The sequence below is a fragment of the Pongo abelii genome, chromosome 5 (assembly GCF_028885655.2).
Source record: "Pongo abelii isolate AG06213 chromosome 5, NHGRI_mPonAbe1-v2.0_pri, whole genome shotgun sequence".
Taxonomy (NCBI): domain Eukaryota; kingdom Metazoa; phylum Chordata; class Mammalia; order Primates; family Hominidae; genus Pongo; species Pongo abelii.
In genome coordinates this window covers 119904823-119917126 of record NC_071990.2, presented here as the reverse complement: position 1 = coordinate 119917126, position 12304 = coordinate 119904823, and the positions used below count along the sequence as shown (strand labels likewise).

Sequence of the window (12304 nt, the reverse complement as noted above, 5' to 3'; positions counted from 1 at the left end):
CAGTTGGCTTTTCTGGAAAGCGGATGCTAAAATGGAACTAGGGGTGTAAGAGGCTTATTGGAAGGTAACACCTGTGAAAGATGAAAGGCACAGGAAGCAGGACTGCAAAGGAAAGGCTCAGACCACAGTGCACATCTGACAAGTTCCCAGTTAACTCAACAGCAAGCTAGAGAACAAGGACTGATGATTAGAAGGGCTCTGCATCGGAAAGAATGGCCAGGCCCCAGTATCTCGGCTGAGCTTTGTCACTGGCTGGGGATATCTGGGAAAAGCACGGAGTAGGGCAACTGTGGTTTACAATAATCTATTGTTATATTTTAAAATAGCTAGAAGAAAATAATTTGAATGTTTCTAGCATAAAGAAAATTTTTAAGATGATGGACATCCCAATAACGCTGATTTGATCTTTACAAATTATATGAATGTATTAAATTATCACATATATGCCCAAAATATGTACATTTATTATGTATCAATAAAAAACAAAATTAAATAAAAAGGCTGAGGCAGGTCCTACAGGCACTAAAAGTTGGAGGCTGTCAGCCAACTACATTCCTCATGGCTGAATATCAAGGTCTTTCTTGAAGGGATTTCACAGAGACACACTCCAAGGTCACCTCACAGATCAATTCCTCCACTGTCTCATCTCTGCAGTCTTAAACTTCAGCATCCTCCTCTTCCACCCTAACATCATATCTTTCCAACTTTTACTCCCTTACTCTCATTATATTTGCTTTTCAATTGCAAAAGTTCCACTCCTTTATTCCGATGACCTTCTCTCCACATTTCAGCTTTGCCTTGATTTAACTGCTTTTTCCAGATAGGCTACACCCAGTTTCCCATCACTTCATCTATTCTTCCGCCAATATCCTTACATTCTTTGCCCCTTTTTCCTGTTTGAGAGCCCACACTGCAAAACCCTGTTTATCTATCTGCCTTCTTTCTTCCTACACTCAAACTCCTGGCTGCAGCTAAAGAAAACCATATACCACTGCAGATAAATGTCACATGGTTTCCAGTCTTAGCTGAACCCTAACACTATACAGAAATCCTATAGTTAGGTATTTCCTTCTCATGTGGCATCTGAAAAAAAATCTTCTAATTTTTATTTCACAGCATGTTGAAGAGCATGGTGGAAAAGGCATGGGCTTTGGAGTCACATGGATCAGATTTGAATTCTAGCCCTTTACTTCCTGTGTGACCTTCCCTAACTTCTCTTTGGTCTTTTTTCCCCATCTGTAAAATGGAAGTATTACTAACTACTCAACATAAAATAGGTAACTGGTTTAGTGAGAAGTCTCAAATCATTGGAAGTATATAATCAAAGTTTTTTCTCCCCCAATAACACTGCCAGCTGTATACTGTTGAAAATCCCCTTTTCTGCTGAGTACATCTCAATCCAATTCCCCAATATTTTGAACATTTTCAGCTTTCAACAGTCCTCTTCTCCACCAGGGCAGGTTAGATAGGAGGCTGTGTGTGGGTTTGTGTGTGAAGGCATGATCTGCTTTCTTGAATCCACACTTCCATCCTTCTACTTACTGTTCCAGTGTCTGAAAAAGCAGGCAGGCAGGGAAGAATTTGTCTCCTTATGCAACTGTCCAGGTTGCTGTCCCATTTCACTGTAAATGATCTTGTTTCTTTTCATAGGCTCAGGATGACTAGGTGGTTACCATAATAAGTTCCATTGACAAAGATGTCAGTCCTAAGCAGTTCCTGAAAACATTGATGGTCCTTTGGAAGACTTTACCTGTTGGCGGAATTCTATCCCTCCCACACCCACCTCCTATCCCAAGGACAGCTTCAGTCGTCCATATCATACCTTCTTTCTTATTGGTTATTGCAACCCAACTCTGGAGTAAAAGGTACAGGTGAGATTCATTTTCTGTACCTCCCAGGAATCAGGGACTTGAGATGATGTGTTCTTGTCCTCTTGGCCTCGCCATACCACCTAGCTGCCTCTCCTTAATTTTCCTTCCTTTATTTTGGTAGCACTGGGCAGGAAATCATAGCCTAGAATGAAGGTTTCTATGAACTTGGCTCCAAAAATTTGGTAAATATTTGTCAACAGTGTATTATTTCACCATAATTCCTGGACTAATTAGTAACCCCAAAGGGTCAGGAAAAGATCCCAGTCACTACTTTATTCTAATACATGTATATAAATTATCATCTACCACTGACCTGGCCTATACCAATGAATGTTATTTTTTCTTGGTGAGCTATAACACAGTTACATTTCTAAATTATATGTTTGTCTGTATTACCAATATAGGATGTACACATACACTGTTCTATTTTACAAAGATTAACACGTTTAAACCCCACAGCAATCCTGTGAGGTAGTTATCGTTATAATCCCCAACTTACAGGTAAGGGAACTGAGGCACAGGTTAAGTAACCTATTTGTTTTCCATTCACCTATTTGAATTCTACCTGCCAGGGATCCAATTAAGATATTCAAATCCATCTTCAAAAGAAAGAGTGTTTTTTTAAATTATAAATGATTTTTGGGATTACAACAATCCATAAAAAATTGGATAACTTGTCACCTTTGTGATCTGGAAGAGGTTATATAGCATGGTCCTTGATACACACTTGATATACAAGAATTGTCTAGTCCTTGCAATCTTTTAGAATTCATTCATATATCTTTTTCTATGTAGTAGCAATAGTTCTTTAGGAACTATTTCAATTGTTATTGGTTGGTTTACTTTTCCTACATATTGTTTGGTTCTTTTGCTATTTTGTATATTTTATATTTTTGTAAATATAAAGCTCTCTTGAGCTTTCCTCATATTATGTATGGGGTTTCCTTCTCATTTTATTTATTTTTTAGAGACAGGGTTTTGCTCTGTTGCCTAGGCTTGCGTGCGGTGACACAATCATAGCTCACTACAGCCTCCAACTCCTGGGCTTAAGTGATTCTCCTGCCTTGGTCTCCCAAAGCACTGGATTACAGGCATGAGTGACTGCACCTGGCTCTTCTAATTTTAAAATATCACTTTTATCCATTGTCATATCCCTCTTCAGTTCTGTAGCTGATGTTTGCACAATCTGATAAATTTGAATCAGAAAAACACATGTAAGATAGCTCAACTTAATCAGTTCAAAGATTTATATACAAATTTAAGAATTATAAATGCAACATTTATTTTTCACTTTTAAATAATGTCTTTTTTCTTTGAAATGAGACATTTTAAACAAATAGTTTAATATAGTTTGGTATTAAATGTGGCATTTTTAGTACTATTTTCTTTTTTGTGATCTAGTTTATATTCTTAAAAACTCCCCTCCGAAAACATTAAATATCCTAATTTCATCTGAGCAATGATACTTATACACACACACACACACACACACACAGAGTCACTATTTTCATTACTTATATCTGCGCAGTGGAACAACTGCCAAGATTGAGGTTTATTGAGGTTCAACGGTAACTGTCTTTGCTTGTAAAAGTCTCCTTGTAGTCCTAACACACTGTCACAACAAAACAAAAATATGGCAGTTTACCACATGGGGTTTAGTAATGGTTAGGTAGTCCTTAGGTTCTCCAACTTGTGTTATGATAAATTTTAATCATTCTGAAAACCATGGCTGTATGATACCATGTACATATCATCCATGTATCATGGATGTGGGGGGAAGCATTAGTTCAGTATATACTCAGAATTCATATGATTAAAAGAAATGGATACTTTACATAATATTCTCACTTAGTATTTCAATTAATTTTAATTGCATTAGCCCTCTATCCTTCCAAGTTTAATTACTAGGGACACAAAAATTTTATATTTGTTGCCAAGTGCCAAAAGAGCAACATGTTTTTACTGTTTGCTTTTACTCTGTAATAGATATTGAAATATTTTAGATACTTTCACCTTCGCATGTACTTTTTTTTGTGTGTAGTAGCATGCCTTTATATTGATAAAAAGATGTAGAAAACCCGAGTAAATGATTCTCTTTAAACACTGTTTAGAATTAGGAAATTGGCAGTTTTGAAATAATAAGTGTATTTTAAACTCGCAAAGGCCAAGATATTTCTGTAATATTTTATACACTTCTTAGAACTGCATCACAAATGAATTTCAAAAATTCTGTTCCTGAGACTGTGGTAACTACAAAGCATAAAAAAAAAATGTATACTTTACATAGTGCTATAGCTTCTGCTAATTTTCTTTTTGGGACTTAAAAAAATCTATCCTCTTCAAGTGTTAGATAAAACGAGCTAATGCACATTTAAATCAGAAAAAGGAACCAATCACATTCGTCTTTCATGTTTCTATATCTTTTTATCATCAGAAACAGCTGACCCTTGGCCAACATTACATGATTTGGAGAAATAATTGGAAGTCTACCACAGGGAGACTAAATGTAAAACTCCAATCAGATAAATTACAACACGGATGTGGTAAGTGATAGAACACACACCTAAATGTAATTTAACTTCCAAGAGTTTTAAGTAGTATTTCCCAATTCAAGTGTCTTTAAGGGAAAAATGCAAATATGAGGCCTCTGTTCGCAAGATTCCAGAACAGGAAAAGCGGAACTCAAAGCCTCTCCAGTTAAGTGACCTGCGTTCCGGCTTACCTCTGAGTGATGGGCCTACTGCAGAGCCCGTCTCCCACCACAGTGCTGGCCCAGAATTTTTTATACGAACTAGTTCGTAACTAAACGTTGGAAGCATCACCATATTGCCAGTGAGAAGTAAGATTTAAAAATAAAACGATGCTGTCCCTTTTCGCCCTTCCTTAGGACGTCTCATCCTGCACTAAGGGTTCAGGTGAAGGGTGGAAACGGGCCAAGAAGAGGAAGAACGTGAAGGAGTAGGGGGCAAGGAGGAAAGGACTCCCTTTACCGACTTTGGTGCCATTTTTACTTTCTGCTTGCTAATCTGAAACGTTGTGCGATTACAATGACGGCCCCCCTCCCCCTCGGGTACTAATTACCCCCGGGTCTTTTCCGGTGCACATCCCTGTGTTATATTCTGGTGCCTGTGTTGCCCCCACGCCCCAATTAAATTAGTAAAGGAAAACCACCCCTTTTCTGCCCCTAAAGTGATCTATAAACGAAGGAATACAGAAGAGGATTTAAATCCCAATCCTAATTCCAAGGGAGGCTGGAAGCCCCCTCAGCCGCGCCCTGGTTTGGCCGTTTCATCTCCAGCGGTGGTGACGCCGGGGGCAGGTCTTCCACGTGTCTTCAAAGAGGTGGCCGGAGGGAGGGCGTGAGGGATTACCCAAGGGAGGGGCAAGTATCGCAAAATAGGCCAAGTCGCTGCCCTCTACTCAACTCGCAGGGCGGGAGGATGGAGACGGAGGGATGCGGCGGGAGGGCGGGACAGCGGGACAGCCCAGTCGCCGCCAAGGAGGCGAAGCTGAGTCGGGGTAGCCCACCCTCCCCCCGCAGTCCCCGCCCCGCGCGGCGCCGCGCACGCCTGAAGTCATTGCCCGAGGCCCCGCCCCCTCGCGGCCCCAGCCGCGGCTCTGGCTCCGCCGGCGGAGGGGGCGGAGAGAACCCGCAGCTGCAACTTCGCCTGGAGCCTTTGAGCCTGGGCTCAGCCGGGGATCTAGCAGCCGTCACCGCCGTGTCGCCGCTTCCCCGGCGCGGGCCTCAGCCCAGCCGGCTTGGCCATGGCAGCCGCCGCCACTGCGGCGAATCTGGCCCCTGCGCTCCCCGCCCGTAGCTGAGCAGCCGTTAACCAGCCATCCCGCCTTTCCTCCTGCCCGTGTCGCCGAGGCCCACGCTCCGCGCAAGTTTCCGCCGCCGAAGAAGCAGGAGGACGGACGTGAGGAGTCGGGCGTCCCCGGCCCACCCGGCCCTCTCGCCCGCGATGTGGGGGCGCTTCCTGGCTCCGGTGGCCAGCGGCCGGGATAGCCCCGGCGGAGCCCGCAGCTTCCCTGCCGGTAAAGAACGGGACAGCGCCCCGGCTGGGGTGGGGGTCACGGCCGACCGCGGCGCCTCGGGACCTCGCCGCCGCTCCCCTCCCGCCTCAGGCCTGTCTTACCCCGGCCGCCTCCCCGACGCCGCCGCGTGCCCAGTGTCCTCCCCGCTGCCAGCACCCGGGCTGACATCTGGCTTGCCGCGTCGCAGGCGCATCAGCCCCGCATCCCGTCGTCCCCGCCGCTCCTCCTTGGGCTGCAGCCCCAGCGCCCCCAACTTCTAGCTCGCTTGGGCCCCCGCGGGTTGGGCTTTATTGTCTGCCCGGTTTTTTCCTTTCACTCGTGGGTTGTGTGACCGGCGTGATAACGGGGCTTGCCCGTTGCTCGCGGGGACCCGGGCGGGAAGGTCGCTGCGACAGTGTTGCGGCGGCCGCCCGGGCGCGTCTCGGAGGGGCCGCAGTTCCGCGCCCTGCCGACTTCTGGTAGGCGCAGGCTGGGGTTGGCTGTGCCCACGCCCGCAGCCGCTACTTTTAGGGCATGTTTTGGGGAGGGAGGATGCTGCCGGTGATGCGGCCGCTCTCAGCCACCCCCAGGGGAACTTCAGCCCCTCGGAGGAACCTGGTCGCCGCCCCGCAGCCCCTCCGGCGTAAGGGGAGGGCGCGTCCTGCAGTAGCCAATGGACCATTGAGCAACCAGGTTACGAATCCGTTTGGCTTTCCGTTGCCCCTTCAAGGAAAATTAGGGGTTTGCTGCATTCCGTGTCTGAAGGGGGCTGTTTGTATCGGACAGCCATTTCATGCTTGCGTCGCTCAGAAGTTGTGTAGGAGCCACAAAATTAGGATAAATCCTCCCCTAACTTGGGATAAAAAATAAGTCTTGGGTTGCCTGTGATATGTTCTCTAAAGATGATGGTCTTTCCAGGCACTTTTAATCTTGAGTTTTGAGGCCTTTTGAGAAACTGAGTTAAAAGGACATTCTGTGCAGAAAAAACAATGCCATATATACATACACAAAATTTTCCCTACAATTTTAGCTGTTTCTGGGACTCCTGTTAAGTAACCTTGCTCCACAAAGTGTTTGAGCTCGACTTGTGTAACTTAGAGATATTTTTGCATACGTTTCCAAAGCTGTTATTTACAAAACAAAAAAGCAGAAGCAGCATTTGGAAAGGGGTCTTTTGATGGTAATATTTTCTGCTATTTAAAAAAAATCAGGCACTAACCGAGTCACTAATATCAGGCTATTGAAATTTCGAATAATGCAATTCTTTGATAGTTTAGATATTTGTGGTGTGGTTTTTAAAAAGACATGTATACATTTTAAAAAGCCAGAGTTAGATTTGAATCATTCACTTAAGTTTGGTCCTGAAACACTTAATGTATGTTAATGAATGATTTGAATCATTCACTTAAGTTTGGTCCTGAAATTTAATGTAGGCATGAATTTAGTAAAAAGCAATGTTAAGTAGGGATTCTTTTTTTCTAAATTGTATGCTATTTGTCCTAAGGAGACAGTAGTTCAGAGGTTTCCCAGTTTACAGATTATTCACAAATCCTGTCATTTAAGTAACTTCAGTGATTGAGAAGCTACTTCATTATCCCTAGGGGCTGGAGGGAGTGGTTTCAATTTATCTGAAAATGTCAAAAGCCATCTGTAATATCTTTGTAGTCTAACCTATTAAAATTTATTCGTGATAATAGCAGCTTGTTTGGAGGTATATCACTGAGGCATGTTGTCTGTTTTTCATTGTTTTCTATGAAGAAGAGAACATTTTAGTATTTAAAGTTAAGTAAGGAAGGACTTTGTTATGTTGCAGCCTGTAGAGAGACATTTGCTATGGCATAGAATAATAGTGGAAGAAGATACTTTGTAAATACTACCCAAATTGAAGAAATTTGGACAGTATAGCTGTACCAAAGTGTGTATTTTATCTCAATTTGTCAGTAATAAACCATTGGCAAGTCAGGACATGCCTTTGTAAAAGTTTTTTTTTCAGTTACATGCTGAAATAGTAATGTACTTATTTATTGTGTTTCTTCCCTTTTTGAGCAAACGTAAATATTTAAAATTATCTTAGGTAATTTTAAGTTTTAAGAAGTTCTACCTTAGATGAAAAACTTGTGTTGCTTCTTGTGCAAATGAGCAGATGGTGAAGGTCAAGATAATGACCTCTGAGTTGATTCATATAGGGATCTTTTTTCCTGATAATTGGAAGAAAATTTTTATTTTTGAAATATTGTTCAGTATATCTTTTGAATAATTTGACCAATTATTCCAGCCCTAAAATTGGACTTGTCTGAAAACAAAGTGTGAAGGCAGGGATAAGTAAATAATTTCTGGTATTAAAATGAGTTTATCTTAATATGTGGATTAATTCAAGGTGCCCTGAAACTGGTTTATTTGTTTATACAAATATGTAACTAGACTAAAGGAAAAGCCAAAGGTACTATAGAACCACTTTCGTTTTTTTTTTTTTTTTGAGACAGTCTCTGTTGCCCAGGCTGGAGTGCAGTGGCACGGTCTCAGCTCACTGCAAGCTCCGCCTCCCGGGTTCACGCCATTCTCCTGCCTCAGTCTCCCGAGTAGCTGGGACTACAGGCGCCCACCACCACACCTGGGTTATTTTTTTGTATTTTTAGTAGAGACGGGGTTTCACCGTGTTACCCAGGATGGTCTCGATCTCCTGACCTCGTGATCTTCCTGCCTCGGCCTCCGGAAGTGCTGGGATTACAGGCGTGAGCCACCGCGCCCGGCCTATAGAATCACTTTCTAAAAATCAGAAGAAATTACTTTTTTAAAGAAATGGCAGTAAAAAATAGGAATAATAAGTGTAGTTTGAAAAATACTGAACTTTTAGCCTTCGCTTTAGGATTCAGTTTGATTTGGCTTTTCCCATTTTTCAGCTTTATGGAGTAACTGTTATAAACCAAAAATAAAATGTCTCAAAAAATAAATAAATAAATACTCATAGTTTCCCTCTGTTGCCCAGCCTGGAGTGCAGTGGTGCGATCTTGGATCACTGCAACTTCCGCCTCCCGGTTCCAAGCGGTTCTCGTGCCTCAGCCTCCCAAATGGCTGGGATTACCGGCATGTGACACCATGCACAGCTAATTTTTGTATTTTTAGTAGAAACAAGGTCTCACCATGTTGGCCATGCTGGTCTCGAACTCCTGGCCTCAAGTGATCCACCCGCCTCAGCCTCCCAAAGTGCTGGGATTACAGGCATGAGTAACCACGCCCAGCTAAAATGCGTGTTTTCTTAAGTTTCCTTACAAAGGTCAAATAAAAGCCTCTCTTTTTTGTATTGGCAAGTGTGGTTAGAAGGCTAATTTAAAATAGAACAATTGGTATATTTTTTATGCATTTGGTTGATTGCATTTGAGATTACCCTATTGTTCAGAATGTATACTGGTTTCAAGTTGGATGAAGGATAGACATATTTCCCGTAGGCTTTTGAAATCAAGCATGATAAAGTGATACTTTGAGTACTTAGTAATACCTAGTTGTGCTAAGTATGTTCCTTTTCATAAATAATATTTAAAAATACTAACATAAGCCAGACGCAGTGGCTCATGCCTATAATCCCAGCACTTTGGGAGGCCGAGGTGGGCGAATCACTTGAGGTCAGGAGTTCCAAACCAGCCTTGCCAACACGGTGAAACCCAGTCTCTACTAAAAGTACAAAAATTAGCCGGACGTGGTGGCGTGGGCCTGTAATCCCAGCTACTCAGGAGGCTGAAGGCAGGAGAATTGCCTGAACCCGGGAGGCGGAGCTTGCAGTGAGCTGAGATCATGTCATTGCACTCCAGCCTGGGCAACAAAGTGAGGCTCTGTCTCAAAAAACAAAAGCAAAAACATATATTCAACTCTTAAAACATTTTGAGGTAGAGTATTATACTTTTATAGTGTGCAAAAATAAAATGTTACAGGAAACACTTGAGCTGAAAAAAATGTCATTTGTTCATTGCTTTGAGCTTTACATTTACCTCTTAGTTGATGCATTGCCATAAGGTGTTTAGTGATGTCATAATCATAGTGGTAATAACTGGTATGGTTACAACAGATAATATTGTTTTCTGCTGTGGTTCTGAATTAGATGGACTTCTAAGAGTACTGTGGTAACAATGAAACATAACTCTGGCCTAAACCCAACTGAACATGTTCTTTCATAATAGGTATTGGGGGGTAAGGGGTGAATCTTAACTTTAGTGATGACTTTTGTGAAATGAACTTGATTAATAATTGGAATTTGATCACTTCCTGGCTTGAATGAAGCTGGTAAATTAATCTGAGGCCAAGCAATAAATGGTGAGTTGATAACCTCTATTGTCATGTTGTAATATTTATGTGTGTGAACAGAAAGGGTTGAGAGAGTCATGATTTTTCTGACTGGATGAAATGTGTATTTTTATACTCTGAAAAGATGATGAAGACATAAAGTCTTCTGGATAGTATTTTCCTGAGTTATAGCCTAATTACATAAATTTTGCATTGAGAAAGTGAAGAACGTGATCATCAGACACTTTTTAAGCAATATCATTTTTTTTTTTTCGAGACAGAGTCTCATTCTGTCACCCAGGCTGGAGTGCGATTCTCCTGCCTCGGCCTACCGAGTATCTGGGATTAGAAGCGTAAACCACCATACCTGGCTAATGTTTTGTATTTTTGTAGAGATGGGGTTTCACCATGTTGACCAGGTAGGTCTTGAACTCCTGACCTCAAGTGATCCGCCTGCCTTGGCCTGCGAGAGTGCTGGGATTACAGGCATGAGCCACCGCACCCAGCCAATTTTTAAGCAATAACATGTTATTCATTATTATTATTACTATCAGGATTTTCATATTTTACACTGGCAAAATAATATTCTAGGAGCAATTTATTGTGTAGGGGCATTTAAGGATGGGCATGATCAACATAAAAATAACATCAAATTACTTTACTTTTCTTTTTTTTTAGACAGAATCTTGTTCTGTTGCCCAGGGTGGAGTGCAGTGGCACAATCTCAGCTCACTGCAACCTCCGCCTCATGGGTTTAAGCGATTCTTCTGCCTCAGCCTCCCGAGTAGCTGGGACTACAGGCGTGTGCCACCATGCCTGGCTAATTTTCGTATTTTTAGTAGAGACAGGATTTCACAGTATTGGCCAGGCTGGTGTTGAACTCCTGACCTCGTGAGCTGCCAGCCTCGGCCTCCCAAAGTGCTGGGATTACAGGCGTGAGCCACCACGCCCGGCCCCAAATTACTTTTCATACCAATATTTTGATTTCTGTTTTTCTTTAATTAAAGAAATGGTTACCTAGCATAGTGCTTGATACCTTGTCATTAGAAATGTTTGTGAATTATTCTTTCAATAAATATAGTGTGCTAGACATTGTATTAGCCTCTGGGGATACATCATTGAACAAGAAAGATAAGGTTCTTGCTCTACGGAGGCTCGTATTTTACTTTTAAAAGCATTTTTTAGGTTTTTTTTTTGTTTGTTTTGTTTTGTTTTTGAGACAGTGTCTCGCTCTGTCAGTCAGGCTGGAGTGCGGTCATGCAATCATAGGTCTCTGCAGCCTTGACCTGCCAGGATCAAGCAGTCCTCTTGATTCAGCCTCTCAGGCTCAGCTGGGAATACAGGCATGTGACATGACTGCTGGCTAATTTTTGTATTTTCTGTAAAGATGAGGTCTCACTGTTACCCAGGCTGGTCTTGAACTTTTAGGCTCAAGTGATCTCCCGCCTGGGCCTTCCAAGTATTGGGATGACAGGCATGAGCACCATGCTGCCTGGTAGTGGCTTGCGTTTTAGAGGGGAGGATCAGTAAGTAAACAGATAATGAGATGTTGCAGCTAGTATTAAGTACTAAGAGGAAAAGAAGATTGGTGAGGTGGCAGAGGATGGGCAGAGCTCCTTGAGTAGCTGGTCAGAGAGGCCTCTGAGGAGGTAACATTGTTACCTGAATGATGAGAAGAAGGCAGACATGAAGGGAGAAGTGTTCAGGTGGAGGGAACAAAAAATCTCCAAGGTGGAAATGAGTTCGAGAAGTTTGAAGAACTCCAGTGAGTCTGGAGCTTAGTGAGCAGGACTGTGAGGTGAGGAAGGCCTGATAATAATGTTAGGGGTTGTAGGGAGTCTGAATTCTATTCTGCATGTCAGAAGATGCTGGGGAGTGACTTCATTCTTTCACTCCTGAGCACATTGAGTGCCTACTATGAGGCAGATACTGTACCCATGTATTGGGGACATGGAACAGATATTCCTTTTCCTAGGTGTTTACAATCAGTCTTGGCTATTCTGTGGAAGAAGAAATTGTAGAGGAGTGGGGCAAGAACAGCAGTAGGGAACACAGCTAATAGGCCATTGCAGTTATTAGATGAGAAGATGATGGCTTGAGTTAGAATGGTTAGATTGGATTTGGAGAGAAGAAAATGGATT

General features: G+C 42.6%; 1 protein-coding gene across 6 annotated transcripts in view; it reads left to right on the top strand.

The window, feature by feature from the left end:
• The window catches only part of CEP85L (centrosomal protein 85 like), a 224191-nt gene that overhangs the window by 20096 nt on the left and 191791 nt on the right, over positions 1-12304 (top strand). The window contains exons 1-2 of one of the 6 annotated variants that reach the window (XM_054558785.2): positions 9698-10060; positions 10161-10193. Coding sequence is in view for 3 of the 6 variants with exons in the window: in XM_054558783.2 (XP_054414758.2) it covers positions 4333-4414 (82 nt within the window). In the remaining 3 variants the exon portion in view is untranslated. Of the gene's footprint in view, positions 1-4303; positions 4415-4577; positions 4711-5438; positions 5910-9697; positions 10194-12304 lie in introns of those variants that run through there. The other 5 variants (XM_054558783.2, XM_054558784.2, XM_054558787.2 and 2 more) reach the window with 5 other exon arrangements.